Here is a 20,301-nt window from a genome sequence, read left to right on the forward strand (position 1 = left end):
ATTTGAGATACAAAGTAGAATCGACAGCCAAAATTCATTTTATCTTCCCCAAACATGCTGAACCACAGCTGGAAGTGTTGTTTTCATCAAGTACTGAGAAAATCTTGGATGTCTATAGAGAGCAAAGAGAGACCAAGCTGCAGCTCTTCATCCTACCCCCATGCCAGCCCTCCCTTCCCAAGCAGCTCCTTCTGTGCCCACAGCAGACTGAGGCCATACTGAAAGGGGAAGAGACTGCTCCTAATGGTTTTTGTTTTCCTCAGCAGCCCCAAAACCCGTGTTCTGAGCCGGGAGCCCAGAGAGTGAGCTGTGCCCACAGGGCTGTGCCCAGGCAGAGAGGCACCCTGTGTGTGCTGAGGCCCAGCTCCATCATCTCGCACACATCCTGCAGCACCAGCTCGGCGCGGGGAGCCCTGGCAGCAGCCCAGGCGTGGCAGCCTGCTCCTAAATCTCCTGTTGCCATGGCACTGCAGCAGCACTGCAGATAGCCCAGACGGAACAGGAAACCCGGGAATGGCTTCCAGAGCATGCCTGGGGACCGGTCCACCCCGCAAGGTTCCAGCACACAAAGAGAGCTGTCGCGGCACCTCGCTGCAGCTGCTGACAAGGCAGCCGTGGGCAGGAGCTGTGCACCAAGATCCTGTCAGTGCACAGCATGTGTCAAATGACAAGACCCTTTCTCTGGAAAGAACTCACAGCTGTAATAGCCATTACAACACACGCACAACTCATAACAGTGTTTCTGGAGGAGAATGTGCAATTGGAGGAAAAATAAAGAGTTATACTTGAAAATGTGCTCAAGTAAACATGAAGAACTAATGCTCTGTCCAGTTCTACAAGGCCTTGTTTTGTGCTTAGCCTGTAAGGATCTGGTAAAGTGCTCAGGCTCTCTGTAAAGCAGGCACCTCCTCAGGCTGCCCCACGAGCAGAGGCCACACATCCTGCAGCAAGGGCAGCCCCACCAACACCACACAGAGCTGCTGCAGTTGGTGCTTTCCCAGAGAGAAAGCACAGCTTCCCATCCCCATGCAGAATTGCCTCCTGTGAACACAGGAATACACCTTCCCTCACATTTCCAAAGGTATTAGGGCAGGAGAGTAACAAGAAAAACGAGGACTGACAAGGATTATGCAATTCTTACGTTCTATCTCTTTGGGAACCTGAAGCTGCAGTTTCAGGCAGAGATTACCTTTTAAATAACCCTTTGATTATGGTACATGAATTAATGCCATGTTCCCATGTTGCAAGTGTCACTCACTATTAATAGGAGGGACCTGTGAATGGTACATTTTTGCCACCTTCTCTTCCCTGATTATGCACAAGGAGTTTCAACTGCACAGCCAGCCCACTGAACAAACTGCTGAATTTCCAAACTGTCCTAAAATCTCCTTCAGCCAGATGATGGGACTAGACCTTCATTAGGCTTTGACAGAGTCAGGTTTAAATCCAGTATCTTTCTCCTCTTGCAAAAACAACATAACAGAGCAAACCCTGTGCTAAGCGTGATTCCGCCGTGGCTATGACAATATTTGCTCAGGTGCAATAGCACTACAGCAAGCCCTCCGAGAGCACTGCAGGGGCCCAGCAGGGTGGGAGAGCTCACCTGAGATGGCGTACAGGTTGGAGTGCTGGTGCTCCAGGTCCAGGCGGCTGCTGTGGCTCTTGCCCCGAAAGCTGGCCGGCAGCGTCAGCGAGATGTGCCTGAGGGAGGGAGGACAGGCAAACGCGGTTACACGGAGCAAGGGACGACAGGCAGACACGGTTACACACAGCGCAGGATGCTGCTCCTGTCAGCTCCAGCCCCACAGCTCCAGGCAGGCTAAGCAGCAAACAGCAATTTTAACACTGCTTCCAAAACTGCCGGCCAACTGTTCAGTGTCAGCCGCTCCAGCCCTTGGGCCCTGGGCTCGGCCAACAACCAAGGGCTGCAGCAGCGTCCATCCAGCCCCAGCAGGGCATTCAGCCCAGGGCAGGCAGGGCCAGCACAGCTCTGCCCCTTCACCTTAACCTGCATTCCTCCAATGCAGAGCCCCAGTCTGTGACAATTCTAATGAAATGTTATCATTAACCTTCTGGACTGCCTTGCCACACGTAAAAAAGTGGCTCCCTCTTCACAGAGGGCTCAGTGCAGCTCGAGGCAGAGGGAGCAGCTCCTGCCTCAGCTGAGTGAGAGCTCCTGCCCTGGGCCGACAGCGAGCACTGCCAGCAGAGCCAGGCAGCCCTTGTGTCCCCTGGGTGGGTGAGACAGGGCCCCTGCATTCTCCAGCAGTGCACCAAACCCACGTCCTCAGCCAGCAGATTTTATCTACCACACCAGCCATCTGGAACTTATCTGCCTTCAAAAACAGGACATGTTTTGGGAAGAACAATGTATTTTTAGCCCTTGATGCAGATGATGGTGAACAGTACAGATAAAATAAGAAAAAGCAAGCATCAGTCTGAGTTTGCTTGTGCTTTCCAAAGCTATTTTTAAACAAAAAAAGATGGTGTGAAAATATATTTGAATTTGGCTATCAGTTTGCTGTTTAAAACACAATCCACATGAGAGTCTCTGGAGCAGAGGCATGTGTGTTATGAACACTTTAAAACAGGAGACCACTGCCTGTGGGCATGACATGCTTCTCATTCAACTTATAACAGAAGTATTCAGAAATATTTTCCAAGGCACCAAAGGCAGCCAGTAGAAAGACTCAGTTTCTCTGCCCTCTAGGGAGAACTGCTTTCTTCTCAGCAGAAATAGTTCTGGAGCCAAATAAACCAGATCAACTTAAAAAGCCCATTTCTAAGGAGAGTATTTTTTAGAAGTTTGTGCCAACTTGTGCTGTAGGAGAGGCCGACCCTGCAGGGTGGGCACGTGCCAGGTGTGCCATGAGGACGGATCGCTCCCCCATGAGGCACTGAGCACACACCAGCACTGGGCAGCACTCCCACCCTGCCTGTGGTGTCTGGAAATGATGGCCTGCCTGCCCGCCTGCTCTGGGGCCATTTGCTATCCCTGAGCTACGACAACTGGGCATTCCATTACTCTACTGCCTCACAAAGCCACAGAGATGTCTCCAAAAAGAACATTAGCTGCACAAGACAGGGCAGTGACTGCTGGATGGAAATCAGCTCTCCCCTTCTCTCCTTCTTTTTATAAAAGATGACATTGTAGGGAAGAATGGGAAACAAAGCCTAATTTATTTTAAATTAATGTAAACTTTGGCCAGGATCAATATAGCTTATACCTACCAACTTCATTGCATAATGCATTTTCCTTATGTGTTGTGAGAGCCAAATCATTTTGCATTGTAGAAGACAAAAAAAAAGAGGCTGCCATAGAAAAGCAAGAAAATCCCAATTACAAAGTCCCCAAGTTCCTAAACACATATCGTGAAAGTATGTGCAGTTCTGTGGCATATGGCAAATCAATTACTAGTTTAAATTTTAAAACAAAAACATGGTAAATGTGTTGCACAAATAATCAAGAACAACGGTTTGGTTTAGATTACAGCGGCCACTAGAGTTTTGAATACAATTAATCATCATTCCAGGCACCAGGAAGCCATATTGACACTTATTCCTAATTTGAATATTTAATTAGGGTGAAGTTCTTCATCAAATTATCACAGAACTGGGAGGAAAGCCTAAAAGATTTAAACAATTACTACTTTAACCCTTGCCCAACTGCACACCTGTGAGCACAAGAGTCTCTTTCTGTTCTGCAAAGCTGGAATATGATCAGGCAAGGTGACAGGTAAAATGGACTACAAATATCCTGGGAAAGGGGAACAGACACCCAGCACCCAAAGGGCCTCTCTGGAGAGGCCAGGCTGGCACAGGCTTGTGCTTCTGACTGCTGGTGCTCCTTGACCTTTACCAGGGCAAAGCTTTTGGGCTGTATCTCTATTTCAGAATCAAATGTGGTTCCTTCCAGGGCTTTTTTGGTTTGGGGCTTCTTGCTGGTTTGGCTATTTTTAAATGAAAAGCCTGTCCATAACCAGCTAGCAGGCTCTGGCTGCCCACAGCTGAGCTGGCACAGTCACCTGCTCCTGCCTGGGAGGTTTCACCTGCACCAGGAGCTCCTGGGCTGGGGCTGGACCCCAGGGCTGCTCCAGACCTGCTGTACCTCCAGCACCCCGTGGGCACCTCCCTCTGCACAGCCCTGCCTCCAATCGCTCACACACCCCTTTATGTGCTGTATTAATCCATATAAGAAAATCTCTTTTAATGAGGAGTGATATACTTATGAACTCTCTAGAGTCATAATTAGAGCAAACTAATTGAAGTTGTGTTTTGACACACTTTCCAAATTCACGGGTACTGCATGACATATTCACAGCACCAGTGCTGCACACCGTGGTGACAGCAAAATCATTAGGCTAATAACACTTATTTGCATTCCGATCATGCCAGCAGCGGCCGTTAAATGCTGCCTCAACCAGCACTCGTTTACCCAGAAAGTTTCCACGGAAAGATATTAACAGTAATTATTAGTACTTTAGTGGATGTCTGACGTTAAGGAATGGCAGCTCACAGAGCCTATCCCCAAGCCAATTATCTGCCTTGTGAAGTGTCAGCAGAGCAGCTTCGCTGCTCCCAAAGATGAGCGGCGCCGCGGTTTGGTGTTTGGTGCAGTCGGACGGCCAGGCCCAGGGCTCCAGCCAAACCCTGCTGCTCCAGCACTGCTCCAATACCAAACCCATTTCTCCCCAGCATGCCATGATTTCAAGACAATTTAGAGCAAGTTTAATCACCCTCTTCACTTCAGTTCCTCTTTTATTCAGCAAATCCACAGAACAAGTCAGCATGTGATGAGGAGATCCCTCACGTGCAGGCTAAGGGGATTTGAGGTCTGTGCACATTATGGCCACTTTTTGAACATTTTTGGAGAGAAACTCACATAAAACAGGCCCAGGAATGCCTGACAGTTCCAAACCTGTTATTAAGAACTGTCTGCAGGAAGGTGATGAACTGCTTTTGAAGCGAGGGGGCAAGTACTCATAAAACACAACAGAGGATCACAAGAGGAAGTGCCAGATATCAAAGGATGCTTCATAATTCATATAAAAATATCAACAATGTACAGCAAAAGCCCAATGGAAAGTTGGGCTTTGGACCCAGCAGTGACAGACTGGGTGGTACAAGTCTGACACCCAGAGCAGCATCTGAACCATCAGGCAGCAAAGTTTGATTTTTTCACAACAACCTTCAGAACGGTGCTGCAAGACTTCATGGGAATACATTTCAAAAAAAAACACCAAAAAACCCAGAAAAACTACCTTACTTTCCATAAACAATGATCAAGCAAAGATCATTCCCCATGAAAAATGGAGAATGGAACAATTACATTTCAAGCTGTAGAAAGCTGAAAACACAGCTAACATGAGTTAATATCAGGCTGCAGCTCTCAAGAAATGCAATCCAACATGGAAGCTTTGCTTATGGAGACTGGAGAAGGCATATTTCTGAGAAAGAAGCTGCTGGGGTTCTGTGAACTGGCACCAGGGGACTTGGCAATGAGCCCCTCTAGCAGGAGGCATCTCCTGGGCAGCAGCTCACAGCCTCTACCTGTGCCTGAAACACAGCAGGCACCTGTGCTTCCAGCAGCGGCTACATCCCAGCTACAGCATTTCTTCACAGCCCTTAACTTTGACTGTGCTGGGGCACTGAGATGCCAGAACACCTACCTCATACTCCAAAGAACTGCAATGAAAACCTAAACGGCGAGGCAAGAATCACCTCGGGTAATGGACTTCATTCCAGACAATCTATTCTAATCGTGTAAACCAAATATTTAAATACTTTTTAAAACCTTCCTGACCCTTTCCCTAAAACAAGCAACATATGGGCTTTGCAAGCATTTCATCTCATTCCAAGCTACTAAAATATCCTGTTTCCTAAGAGTCAATGAGAACTGGGGTGCCAGATTCAGATTTTATAAAAGCCCAATGGCAGGAGAGAATGAAAAAGAGTGAGCGATTCTTTCCACATTGAGCTCTCCCCGCTCAGCTTTCCCAGCTGCACAGGGGAGGAGGGCCCAGCCCCTGGCAGCCCCTCCCCAGGTGCCTGTGCCCCACGGGACGGGCGCTGAGCCCCCTCTCCACAGGGGCTGCCCGAGCGCACAGCGATGCTCACCAGGGCACGCGGTCTGCTCACGCCAGCAACCCAAAACTAAAGGCCTAACGCAGAATGAAGCTCCTGCAGCCTCGTCTACATGGGGATTAATTCAGATCAGAGGAATTGAGTAACTAGGACAGAGCAGCTGCCAAACAATAGAAAAAACCCCAACAAGTTTAATTTACGCCGCTTGGAAGAGTGAGCTGCAGCCCATTAAATCCTTGCAGGCAGAGGCTGCATCAAAGAGCTGAGCCCTGGCAGTGCAGCATGAAGTGCTTATGGAGTGGCTGTCTCAGCTGAGCAGCGCCGTGTCTCGGGAGGCTGCGGCGGCTTCCACATCCTTCACGAGCTGCTCTCCAGAGCCACGAGTTTTCACATAATGAAGCAGTAGGGAAAAATTGCCAAACAGCAGAAATACTCCAGAAAGATAAATTACACACGGTGTAAGCGTCCTGGGTTAGGATTTTAAGTCCTGCCCAATTAATCAGCGCAGCCCAGGCTCCCAGGCCAGATGCAGAGCCCCTCTCAGGACGAGCCCCTCGCCCAGGCAGACCCCAGTGCCCTGCAGGGCTGCAGGCGCAGCCCGGCCCGCAGGGACATCCACAGCTCCCCTGCAAAACCTGTTAAACAAATATGCCACATAAAGACTCATTTGGGAAGAGCACATTGTCAGCACTTTGCCAGTAATAAATAATGACAGTCCAAACACTTTACTAAAAGCAATAAACTCAAGAAGTGTTTTGGAAAATGGTGAAAGTGATTGATTTAAAGGAAATATCTGAACACAACCACATGCATTTCAGGGTGAAAGCACAGATTACAAATCAGCAGTGGCAGAGATCATATTAAATAGCAGACAACACACAAGTTTTAGGGGAAAAAAGCTCAGTTTCCCTGCAGGGCTTATTTAACAACCCAGAGCACGGCTTCTCCAAATGGATACCTCCGGTTTGGACTTAACAGCGCTATGCTATGCCCCAAAGAAAACATGCCTCCAGAAATACTGCTATAGCAGGAAGAGGGCTCTCTATAAAGAATAATGACTCTAAGATTGAAGCCTCTTCACTCAGAGCACTCCACAAATTTTTCAATGCATTCTCAAAATCGGCCAAATCTATCAGGCTCCTTCTAATTACAGTTCATGCCTTTCCTTCTCAGCTGCTGCAAGGGACTCTTGTGCCTGGAAACCAACCGTACTGTTTAAACATTTTTTCCTAATCATCATTTTCTACCACTAAAACATACTGGCCTGTGACCAATTTTTGCACGTCTTCATCCAGCTGAGCTGGACGCAAGCCACACGGTCAGTGCTGTTTCATAACAAACCCTTTATGGGAACCAGACTCTGGAGAAACACATGCCAGCCCCCTCACCCACCCAAACCATCATGTTCAGATCTGCACAGCCTATACACAGCAAGGGCATTTCATGCTTACATTTTGTTCCTCACCATCCTCACCATGGAGGATCCATGGAAACACCCCCTCCAGGCTCCAACTTACTGTTTGAGTCTCACAGCATTGTCAATCCATCGCTGCTGAGATGTGACCTCAGCCCTTATGACATCCTTGGCTTCTGGTAAGTATGTAATTTAAAAACTAGGAATATTGCACTGTTTCATGACACAAGTGATTTGAGCATTCAAGCCACATAATATTTTCAAAATATAATAATGAATAACTACTTTTTTTATTTGATCTTATAGGTATTTTCCAATGCAAATGATTTTACAATTAGTTGCTAGTCAGGAGGTGGTTTTAAGGGAGGGATTTAAGGCAGACCCCCACTGCTCTGTGGAGGCATTCTGGCCCTCACATCACCAGCAGTGGCTGCCCTGTGCAATGGCAGCTTTCTCAGGATTTGGCCTTTCTCTACAACAGAGCAGAACAGCACTGAAGCCCTGGAACCTTTTCCCTTACAGATGCTTCATAAAAATCTATTTTAAATGACTTAAATAAATTATTATAGCTATTTCTAAATAATAAGGTAGCTACTAAAAATAGGAAAGGCAGAAGGCTTCCCTTCCATTACCACACTGCAGTCAGGCTGGTGCATCCCAGCCCCAGCTTGGCTCTCCACACTGCCTTGTTGGTGCTGCTTTATGACCTGCCTCGACTGCACATCATCAGCCTGCAGCAGAAAGCCACAGACTGATCCCTTCCCAAGCTTACACCACCAATTTCAAACCCTGTTAATAAATCAATTTGAAAAATCAGACTTCTCTGCCTAGCAAAGAAATTCCTGCATTCCACAACATGAAACTCCACTGGGAGCAGAGAACAGGAACAAATTGTTTCCTTTTCCTAAGGAGGGGCCAGCTTAACTAGTGAAAAGGTAACTGAGAGCTCAGAAGGAAAATTCGGACATCTTGATCTTATTCCTGGTGGTTAGGTAGAGCAATTGCTATCTGTGGACCAAAGCCAGTGAAGCAGCTTGGAGACCTGCACAATGGCATGGCCACCCTCACCAGGACTGCCAGGGCTGCTGTTGGAGGCCACCCAGTCAGATGCCTGTAGAAGAAAACACGAAGGAGAAGAAATGGCTGAAAAACACCACGTGAAGGCCAGAACAACTATCCAACAAAGCCTCCCCTTGTGCAGCCCTGACTGTGAGCCATAAGCCTGTGACATGCAGAAGCAGCACTGCTGATGTGCACCAAGCTGTGGAGCTCACACCTCTGGTACATGACAACTCTGAGATGGCCACATCCACTGCCATCAGCACCTTACACCACAGAGCAGAGGGGCTAGTGCAGAAAAAATATACCCCACAGGAAAAAGTCCTTCCATTTGAGGTTTAGCTGTACATAGGGGTTTAGTTTATATCCAGCGTTAGCAATTGTTCTGAAGCCCCCTCTTGATTCAGAATTATCCTAAATGCAGGCACAACTGAAGAGAGCAGCTGAGATACCTGCCCAGCCCAACAGCAGACCCTCCACAGTGCTCCATGCAGCACTGCTCACCAATCCATCCTCACTACTGAGGCAGCTTCAGAACAACCCACTGCTATTCCTGTCAGGATATATCCACATGGCATAAAACAGCAAACTGACTGCCACTGTAATCTCCTCTCTCTGTGGTGACATGAAAATAAGAGATCACTTGTGACTACAATCTTTCACAAACACAGTGTTGAGTAACTCACCACATGGCTGACAGTGTTAGAAAAGGCCTTCAAGTTGTCTGTGTTCCCTGTAATAATTAAATATTTGCAGGATGCACCTTTATATACATTTCTATTTCTTAAAAAATATATTGGATAATAAATAACCAAAGTAAAAAAACAGACATGAAAGATGCTTTGAATGATCAGGCTGGTGGTGTAAAAGTTACCTGTAAATCACACATGGGGTGTGAGAGTGGAGCTGGCTACAGACAGGTGGGTTTTACTACAAGGCATTAATGTAACATTCAATTATTCCACTGCATACTGGCTGGTTTAACTCAGCCAAATTAGAATACATTTTATATTGACTATTTTGACATTTGCTTTATTTGGCAAGTAAAACAAAACTGATCCAATTTCCTTGCAGCCATTGTAAACCATAAACTGCACAACAAGAGGTTATAAAATATATAAGCCTTGTAAACACTTCTTTTCAGACTGTCACTGATGCTTTGAGCTCTAATTTTGGCCCTGTTCCCAACAGCTCTGACACTGCTCTGCAGCCTTCCCTGGTCAGCTATAAAGTGACCCATCCACATTCAGTGATTAAGCACTGCCATTGACATTCTCTTCCTATGGTAATTTTTTTTTCTTTATTGTGGAAATTTGCCCAGACAGAAGTTCTTGCAGAAGGAAAATGAAGATCTGTGCTCTAAAATCAAGACATCTTTCTCTCTGATCTCCCATGGCCTGGGCTGGCATCTAGCTTATGTCCAGCAGAGCTTCACAATAACATCTCAGGTCCTACTGGGACAGGCTGGAATCCCCAGAAAACTGCTGGCTTTTCATCTCTTTTGCCTCATCTCTGAGAAGCATGACAGCACGTCTGCCTGCAGCACACCTGACAGGACGCGACAGCAAGCTCTGTGCCAGGGCACGGCAGCTTACCAAGCAAAACCCTCAGAGAAAGAAACACCCAAATGCTTTGGAGAGCTCAAAGAGCCACCACAGGACCATGGATTTCAGTCTGGGTCATGGGTGAAGGGTCAAATGTACACACCTACCTTAAGGAGGTACCTGATAGCTTTCTGGGGAACACGTTGCAGCAGTTTAAAAGTGTGCCTCTGAAATGACCTGTAAATCAAGACTCTAAAGGACACAAGCAATTTCCACCCATGTGATATAACGACCTTTGTACACAAACTGGGCCTTGGAACTCCCCTCTGCTGTCTCCTTCGAAATTCCAGCTCTCACTAGTTACTGTAATACTGTAAAGGTATCCACAGTGTAGAAAATGCCTACAAAAATACATGTACACATAATAGGCAAAAGCACAAAGGGACCCAAGATGAGTGTGCTGTCCCCTGGCAACAGCCTGGCCCAGTCTATGAGCCTCAGCAGCAGGGCACAGCTCACACTGGGCACTGTGCTTTTGGAGTGAATGTCAGAAGTGCAAAGTTCTCAGTTTCGTCACTGTCTGGGCTGCTTTGCTGCTTAACAACACCTCTTTGTCCTGAGAAATCCAGCAAGTAAGCTGTCGGTACAGCACTACTGGTATATGAAAGTCTACACACTAGCACATCTCTTGATACACACACAGAAATATTGCCTGTAACACAGGGAGACCAGCCTGGACAGACACACTGCCCAGCAGTGCTGCTCCCATCAGTCACCACGAGCTGAGCAGGCTGCTGTGCACACTCATGACAGCTGCATAACTGGAGCTCAGCAACTGGGTTCAAGAAAATAAAAAACCAAGAACCAGTACTTCAAACCATGATCAGAGTGATCCTGGAGATAAGCAAAACCTGTTTCCCTTCTGAAGTCTGTAGAAACACTTCTCCTTCCCTCTGGTTAGGGAGAACAATCAGCCTGGCAGCAGCTCTGGCTCACCCTTCCAACATGTATGTGTTGGAAGGCACAACATCCTGCACAGTTCAAAGCAAAGGAAAGGTACAGTTTGCTGCTTCCCTTCCTTTGCAGGCATTTCCTTTCTTCTGGCTTCTTCACCCATTTTTCTTTACCCCACAACAGGCAAATACTTCAACCAACAGCACATTCCCTTATCAGATTGACACAACCATTCCGTGCCGATGCAGCACCCCGGTCTTGGTTTCCCAGGCAAGGTGAGTAAGCACAAGACATGCAGCATCAAGCAGGAGGGGCCGGAATGCAGCAGACCTACCTTGGCAGGTTGGGAGCGGGCGTCGAGGCGGGCGCTTGGGCGGGAGGAGCCGCGGGCTGCGCGGAGTCGTGGTTGCGCGGCACTCTGCCCATGCGATACCAGATGCCCATGCTGTTCAGCTCCCTGCGAAACCAACACGGCGCCTGTGCTGATGCTGCACGCACGCACCAGCACCAGGCACTGGCGTGCCTCACCGACGCCTTGGTCAGTGAGAACAAGGGTAATTAAAAAAAAGGGAGGGATGAGTTAACTCCTACATCAAACTCAGTAACACTTGTACTTACTTGGACTTTTCTAATGATAAGCTTCACCTCTTAGAAGCTACTACTTGGTAATTACAGGAGCACTTGCTTTGGTATAACTGCATTCCTGACAACAGCTTTGGAGTGAGGGGTACTTACCCAATGAACGTGTACTGAGGAGGGGCTTGCTTGGACCTCCCCAGGATTCGGATATCGCAGATCGCTGCCTCTGTGGAATCTCGAGGGATGAATTTAATGCACAGCCTCTTCTTTCTGAAAGCTACTTCTTCTGCAAAAATAACCCAGGATACAGGGCGGGTTTTATGCAAGATTAGAGTATAAATGTTATTTATAGTCTCTCCAGGTATTAGGCAGGTAATTACGGCACAACTGGTGCCAAAGAACAGACATATGTCAACAAACCAGTCAGTGCAGTGCCATTCGGAGGGGAATGTTCTATCAGATGTGCTCTTGGCACTGCAATAACCAGATCTCCTCCTGCCTGCTGCAGAGATCAGCTCCCACATGCACAGCACAGCAGGTGACTGCCAGTTCCGCATGCCTCTCGCACTCCCTTGCTCTTTCCCAGGTACTGTTTGCCTCACTGGCCTGGACAGCCATATCTAAACATTCCTCCCACAAGCACTGCCTCTAGGAATGTACCTGGAAGCTTCTGATACAACCAGTCAGCTCATTCTGCTACGTGCTTCCAACCAGCCACTTCCACACCCCTCTGAGGAGGAGCAGGCAGAGCTTGCCATGCAGAGAGGTCGAGTGCAAGAGCTGTCTGTCCAAATCTCACACATCCCCAGTGTTAGTGACATCTCCTGATCAAGTCAGCAGGCACAGAAATGATACTCCCACATGTTTGCCCTGGTTCTTTGCAAGGACAAACCAGATTCTCAAAGCACTAAGTGCCAGAACCTCCCACGAGGCAGCTGCGCTGCTCTGGCCTGTGCTCTGAGGGTGGATGAATGCACTGCACAGCCCTTTCTGCTACGTGTCACAGAGCAATTGCTTCCATGTTATCCATCACGGAAAACTCGAGCCCATCAGAGTTAGGGCTTATCTGTGTAATGAATTCACAGCTCTTCAGGCTGTTTACCAGCACGCAGACACAATCCACAGCCCAAGCTGGTGCTCTCTGTGACCACAGCTGGCACTGGCACACAGACACAGATCTGCAGTGCCTGGAAAACAATGCTCCATCTCACCCTAAGGAGTCTTGGGGTGAGCAAGGTGAGGTTCCTGTTTGGATGCAGGCACTTGAAAAGCAGGACAGAAGTCTACTGATATACTGAAAATCTAAAGACCAGATGCTGAATGAAAATCTGGAAAAAAACATCAACTACAAACAAGTGCCTGCAAAATAAAAACCCTTCATCTTAATGTGAACAAATATCTCACAACTTAAAATATGCTGTCACTTCAACAGATGGCAAGCAGCCCTGTCTCCATAGGCTCCTCCTGTTTCGTAATCCACACCTTGGGAACCAGCAATCCATTCCAGCCTCTGAAATGTGCTGCTGCACTAGCACAAATAAGCATACAGTGTGAGGTGTGCCAATAGAGCATCTGTGCATGCAGCTTGCAGTTACAGTGGCGCTTTTAGAGATGGTAAATACCTGCATCCCTGAAGTCTAGTCTTCCCCTGCTTTGAAAAAGTAGAGCTTCTGTGTTTGAAGCGCTTAAAACTCATTTTAGGATTTAAGGCTTTCTGAAAATCTGCTCAAGACCTAACAAAGAGTAGTGTATTTTAAATGTATTAACTGCAAGTCAGCTGCCATTTTGAGAGGAGCACAGAGACATCTGTAACCATAAATATAACTCTGAACAAAATCAGTGCCTCTTATTTGACCCTCTTGGCAGGTACAAAGCTGACTACTTGCTTCTGTCTGTGTTCTCTTTCACACGCTTCCTTAGTACAGGCAGTGCCTCAGCTTTAAAGGCTGTCACAGTCACAACCCAATGCATTTCAAATTAATGGCAAAGCCCCCTTCCTCCTTTCCAGCAGGACTTTCACAGAAGTTGAAGCAGCACACAGTAAGGTTCACCACTCCCAGGGGTCAGCAGGATAAGCAACAATTCTACCTCACACCACACATGCCCAAGAATTTTCCAGGAGCAGAGGGTGACCTGGGAGAATAATCTTCAGAGTCTTTCACTACCAGGCCACAGGTTCCAATCAGAACCAGAGCACAGTGACTGAAAACCATCCCCATGTGCTGCAGCCCCAGATGAATGATTCCCCGCAAAGCCGGTTCATGTAACCCCTTTCTGCTCACTGCTGGGCTGGATTCCATCACCGAGGCGCACTGGGACCAGCCCTCCTGCGAGGAGCAGCTGTGCACCAGCACCACTCCTGCCATGCTCTGACGCTCCACTCCCGCGGGGCTTGTCCCCTGCCAGCCCAACGCCCTCGGTGCCTGCTGCACAGCACAGGCCTGCCACCAGACTGGCTCCAGCTGCTGCTGCCACAGGTCCCAGGGGAGCTGAGCACACTGTTTGGGAACTGCTCGCTTACATGTGGCAGTGAAGCAATTCTACCTTGCAGAAATGAGGACGATATTCCCCCTGGACACTGCGCTTGTGCCTTATGTCAGCCAGCACAAACACACCTGACACCCCTCAGCTGGCAGGACAGGAGCCCTTGTTCTCCCACAGCAGGAGATGTACAGTGGGAGGGCACAAACCCACACCCCCTTCCTTTCGGTGCATTTCTGAACACTCCTTGACACAGCAGCTCTGCTCCTGCTCGGCCCAGTCCATTCTTCAAACTGAAAAAAGAAACTCTGCATTCCTGCCCCAGAGACATGGGACTCTAGCAGGTGAGTGAAGATAGACAGGCAGCCCCATTAAACAGCCTGAGGAGGACAAGAAAAACAAAGGCTGTTTCATTGCAGCCCAGAGCTGCCCCTAAATGTGCACATGCCACCCCAGAGAGCAGAGGTGCTGGGAGCATCCCTGTGCCTGGGACACACTCTCCTCTGCCTGACCACACAAGCACTGGCAGAGCGAGACTGAGGAACAGATGCCAACTTACGTGTGTCAATGGTCTCCTGGATGGGCATGAAGCCTACAGGTAAGGTGTCTTTGATATCAATGAGCTTCATGTCGACCAAGACGTTGCCTAAATGACTCTTTGGAGAGAGAAAAACAGTTGATTATGACAATGTCACCAAATTAAACCCCAGATCTTCCCACCTGCTGAAGCCTGAGATGCCTTGTCATTGTATCTGACCACAGCTTTAGAAATGGGAGGAACATACCAAGGCAACCCTTGCACATGTCCTCTTGGCAGGAACCAAACAACGACTGACTAGGAAATACCAGACAACTTTCAGCATTCAAAATTCTAACACCTCATCCACTGCCACACTTCCAGATCTTTGGAAGCACAGCCAAATTCTTCCTTTTGCAGGCACAGCAGCTTGAAGTGCTACTTTCACCAAGCTATCCACTGAGCAGGTCGCCTCAGTTCTTACACACTCTACATTTACAAGAGCAACATGACATTTCCATGACAGTAACAGTGAAAAGCATTACAGGATGATGGCTTATGCACACAGAGCCAAAGTTATTACATGCATTAGCTAATTAGTACTGAATAGACAGGGTTCTAGCTCCAAATGCAGCACGCTCCAGAAGCACAGGCCATTTGGAACAACACACTTAATTTAGAGTCCATATGAATTCTGAACTCGTGCCTTGTCCTATTAATCAAGGCTGGAAGAGCTCAGAGCCCAATTCAGAGTGACAGCCTCCACAATGGTTTTGAGACCAGATTTTCTTTGCGGTTTTGATAAAACCAGCACTGCTGCCAATAATCTGGGGTCACATATGAAAGAACACATTTCAGGTACTGCACAGCCTTTATAAACAGAAACATAATACAGCACAATTAAAATTTAATCCCAAGTTATCAAACTGTGTCATTGAGTTTTACTGTTACTGGTTGCAAAGTACCTTCTTTAGTTTTTATCTGGTAAGAATTTTTCAGACAAAACTGTACTGATTATTTCACTGAAATTCTTACAAAATACTTAAATTTGCAGGCTCTGAAATAAGGGGAGGTCAGGTGTGAGTTCATTTTTGGGAGGTCCTGCATTATATGGTCAGCTCCTGACCAGAAGGGTAGGCAGACCTGCAGCCCTGTCCCACCAGACACAAGTGTGGCACACATCCTCTGCCAGGAGCCCCCACCATGCCCAGGGCATCTCGGAGCAAGCAGTGCTGGATGCTGCCAAGCCTGAATGTGTCACTTAACATGGTCCTGGCACAGCAAACAGCAGACGAAGCAGTTGCTGCTGATTCATCTTTCATGTTTTATTTATTTAAGCTGTCTGTGTTACATCAGCGGCAACTTTCTGCTGAACCACCAAGCCCTCTTCAATCAGCAGCAGACAGGTAGAGAGGCGCCTCCAATGAGCTCATTAGCTGCTGGAGCCCCGGGAGTCAGCTCTGCCAGGTGCACAGCAGAAAAGGGGACAAAGCCCCCAGCTCTGAGAGCCACCATCCAGGGCCTGCCCACACTCTGACGCAGCAATGTCAGATGCTGTAAACTGCTGAGAAGGATGGTTCTGCTAAACAGGCACTGCAGACTGACTCTGCTCTAAGCCAGATACCTGACGTGCATTAACTCTACTAACTACAACAGTGTTCTTCAGGAGAAAAGAGTTCCCAGCGTTTTGATAAACACAAAAGGAACCCCTGAATGGTAAAACTTCCAACCCAAAGAGCAGCACATCAGAGGGAGAGAAGCCTCTTACCTGCCTTCCTCCCAGATGAGGGAACTGAGGCCCCTTAGCCCCGAGGTGCCCCCAGCAGGGAAGCACATCATATATCCCATGTGGTCAAGAGGACTGAGGGAAGGGGAAACTTTTGCTTTAATTTATGCCTCATCAATACAAAGAAAGGACTCCCAAACCACGGTGATCCCAGGGTTCCTGCCAAAAGTCCAACAGGCACCACCTGAGGGTATTTACACCATCTCTGCAGCCAGCAGCTACTCCTGTCCTGCAATTATTTCTGACAACTTCAAATTTTAGGCAGTGACCAATAAACCTAATAATCAAATCAGCACAAACCTATTTAATAGCCTTCCTGCCTACTCCAGGGCTGCTATTCCTGCAGCTGCACATACTTCAGGATGAAAAGCACAATTATTGTCCATCCACCCCAGGAAGTGATATTTCCCATAGCTCTGGAGCTTTAATCTAGATGCAGGCAGGGAAGCAGATGGAGTAAAGGTCAAATGGTGGGAACTGGCAACCCCCAGCTCTACTGCCAGGACCCGTGAGCAGCCCCTGAAGCTGCCATCACTTCTCTGTTCCTGTCACAGTGAAAGCACAAGGACAAAATGGTACTTCCAGACCCTGCCAGCTGAATGGCCGAGAATATCCAAAGCGCGACCAAAAGCAGGATTACCCACTAGATGGAGTGCATTCATTGCAGAAGTCAACAGTTCTTCCAGAAAAAAAGAAAGTTTTCACAGTAGCCTCAACCAAAAACACAGCAGAATGCATGAAGCTCTTGCTGCACACGGTCTCCTCTCCTCCACAGAAAGTGTGGGCAGACAACTGCTGCTAATCACAAAGTAACTCGTACTTAATAGTCAGACCAGATTACAAGAATGTGGTAGCATATGCACAACGTGGGCACATTTTCAAGAATCAGCACCAAAACCAACAAAGCAAGCAAGCTAAGCCTGCAATAAAATATCTGTGATGCCCCTGGATTCAGAAACCAACATTTTCTTCACCACCACTACCTACATTGTCTGTTTCTTGAGGAATTTGGGTTACACCTCAATCAGGACCATGAGTGTGCAGCACTCATTGCTGCAGCAGGTAATGAGGGTGAGAGGCTGCTAAAATGCAAACGTTCCCTTCTGTGCTTCTTTTATTGCAGAAGATTTTGTCAGCAATTTCTTTACACAAGAAACACACACAAAATGCAAATATTCTGCCATTGCACTTTGCCTTCTTACTCACCCGAACTCAGCAGAACGCCTGCTTGAATTATAATTGGCTCCATAAAATGAATCATCATGTGGGTAAGCACATACCAGGCACAGATGCAAATCACACAGACACTCAACAAATCGACTTACATTCTCTTTCGAAAATGATCTGGTGAAGCACAGGTACCGTGTGACCTTGGATTTAAACAAGCCATCTTTCCACAGGTCAGCATCCAAGCCATCTGCTGTTTGTGCAACCTGCAAAGAAGAGACAGAGGGAGAGAGGAGACATGTGAGCCAAGATAAAGTTAATACATGTGCAGTACTTCTTCCTCAGAGCTCTCCTAATTAACAGCAGCCCAAACTTTCACAGCATCTCATTAGTTTCTTTGCAAGGTGCAGTGCAAAGAACTTTCAAGAGGAGGTATAAAAAGAAGTTCTAAAAATGCTGTCTCTCAGGAGACCCTTGATTAAAGATGCTCTGACAAAGGCTACTCTAATGAGGAAACTGCAACTTCAGTTACAGTCTCCAAACAATAGTTTGGAAAAGTCAGCACATTGAGGCATTCATTACCACTCTACACACAAGGGCACACCGGGCGAGCTGCGAGGGTCCGTGGAGACAGAGCACAGAAACTGACCCATCCCAGGACTATTTTCATGGAAAGCCAAGGAATTCTGGCTCCCAGGTCAAAAAGCTGCTTCCAAGCAGGTTGGGGAATCCCCGGTCGCTGGTGGGTTTTAGCAGCAGGGCTGCACGTGAGGACAGCCCGCAAATGTCCCCCTCCAATGCAACCCCACACCCAGCCAAACTGGTATCACACGATGGTGCTGGGTAAGGAAACAGACCCTGGACCCTCCACAGGAGAGACAGCACGATGTGCAGGAGAAAATCTCACTGCTAGCTGAATCAAGGAGTGGGCAGGAGGCAGCACCATGCACTGGGGAAGGGCTCTACTCTCAGCAGCTGGGCACTCACCACACACAGAGCAAGCTGGTAAGAGCCCTGGCCCCAAAATGCTTGTTGTAAGAGAGGAGGCAAGAAGGCAAACACAAGCAGAAGGGTAGAAGAAACAAGATTACCCCATCAGACTAACAGCCAACTGGCACCTCCAACAGGAGACTCCAGCAGGTTCTGAAGCTCCACATAAGCTGAACTTCTGCCTAATGCCTCTCAGAGGGGGCAAACAGCTCCACAGCAGCTCTTGTAATCACACCGAGCGTGCCCTTGGCCCCAGAGTGGCCTGGAAACAAAGAGCTGACACTTGTCACCTTTGCACCCCTGTTCAGCTGAGCAGGGACTGCGCCGGGCACAGGAAGCCAGAGCTGTGTGCTGACAAGGCCTCCAGTTACCCCGAGGGCAAAGATAGGCAAGAGACAGTCTGATCAAAGCAGCAAAGTGCGCTGACTGCTCCCTGAAGTTTGGCAACTGCTGCTCACAAGGGGCCCAGCTCAGGCTAAGCCATTGTACAGCACACACAGCTTTTGTGTTCAGGCTCTGCAAAGAAACACGCCTGATTTTTAAACAGCTACATTTTAAAATAGGATTTCAGCAAAATTTTTTGCTTATTTGAAATCTTTGAATTCAAATCTTTCCTAAACTGATAGTTTAGGAATATGTAAAATCTACAGGCATCTTCCTCTGTGATGGGTAAGTCAGTCCTAGTGAAAAGATATTCAGGAAACAGTCAGTTTGGGAAAACTGCTGGCATACAGGGATGGTTATCTTGGACTCCAAGCCAAGAGAATGTAAGCATGAATGAACTTGTCAGAGAACTCACGGGGAAAGAAAACAGAGCCATATAAACAGGAAACTTCTTGCATCACCTGCTGGGCTCCTGCAAGCAAGGAGAAGCCCCAGCAAATCTCAAAGCAGAGCTGTGCCTGGCCAGCATGCCCTCAGGACAGGAGCCAAGTGGGAAAGGCCCCAGCAGACCAGGCCAGCAGGACAGGCACTCCACAGCCCCAGCCTGCCCAGTCCTTCCTGGCTGAGAGGCAAGGAATGTGCGAGACAGAGGATCTGTCCCACCTGGCACTGGGCACAAGGAACGGTCCTTCTCCTCATGAGGCTGGGGGAGACACTCCTCACTGTGTGCTACAAACAGATGGACTTGACAGAGTGACACCCGGTAAGGTGTGAGCCCCCAGTACGTGCAGGGTGATCCACCTGCTGCACACACTCGGGATGGGGTCACTGCACCACAGTCAGGTCTTTGGCAAGCGGGTCCTTTAAACCTGATCTGCCCCTCTGGCAAAGTCAGGGCTGCTCCTGCTGGGTCTGCAGCTTGCTCAGGCACTGCCCCAGAGCACACCCCACCATGGGGCTGGTGCTCAGCCTGCAGCAAGGAACACAGCTGCACAGGAACCACACCTCCCTCCTGTCCCAGCCTCCTGCCTCCCCCCTCTCCTCCCCACCCAGACACTCAGTCTTGCCAGTTTGGTTGGATTTTCAGGAATTTAAGTTCAGACACTCTGCATATTTTGGCAAAATCAAGTCTTTGGTGCTTTAGCTGTGAAAAGGCCTGGCCAGTTATTCCAAGTGCCAGCAGCGGATTTGTTTTCTAAGCAGACACAAAGGCAATAGAGATTATGGAGTAACTAAAGCACTACAGAGGAAAAAAGGCCTCTGTCCCATTTGCCAGGACATCCCCCCAGGCACTGCTGCCTGCCATCTCCAGCTGGGCAGTAGGCTGAGCTCTGGGGCTCCA

General features: G+C 48.2%; 1 protein-coding gene across 6 annotated transcripts in view; it reads right to left on the bottom strand.

Moving 5' to 3' along the window:
• Positions 1-20,301, bottom strand: part of MVB12B (multivesicular body subunit 12B) — a 52,434-nt gene that overhangs the window by 23,847 nt on the left and 8,286 nt on the right. For all 6 annotated transcript variants that reach the window (XM_058818254.1, XM_058818251.1, XM_058818249.1 and 3 more), the window contains 5 exons: positions 17,744-17,851; positions 14,675-14,771; positions 11,791-11,920; positions 11,390-11,512; positions 1,604-1,701 (listed from right to left, as the gene is read on the bottom strand). In XM_058818254.1, the coding sequence (XP_058674237.1) occupies positions 1,604-1,701; positions 11,390-11,512; positions 11,791-11,920; positions 14,675-14,771; positions 17,744-17,851 (556 nt within the window). The remainder of the gene's footprint in view (positions 1-1,603; positions 1,702-11,389; positions 11,513-11,790; positions 11,921-14,674; positions 14,772-17,743; positions 17,852-20,301) is intronic.

This window comes from Ammospiza caudacuta, chromosome 21 (assembly GCF_027887145.1).
Source record: "Ammospiza caudacuta isolate bAmmCau1 chromosome 21, bAmmCau1.pri, whole genome shotgun sequence".
Classification (NCBI taxonomy): domain Eukaryota; kingdom Metazoa; phylum Chordata; class Aves; order Passeriformes; family Passerellidae; genus Ammospiza; species Ammospiza caudacuta.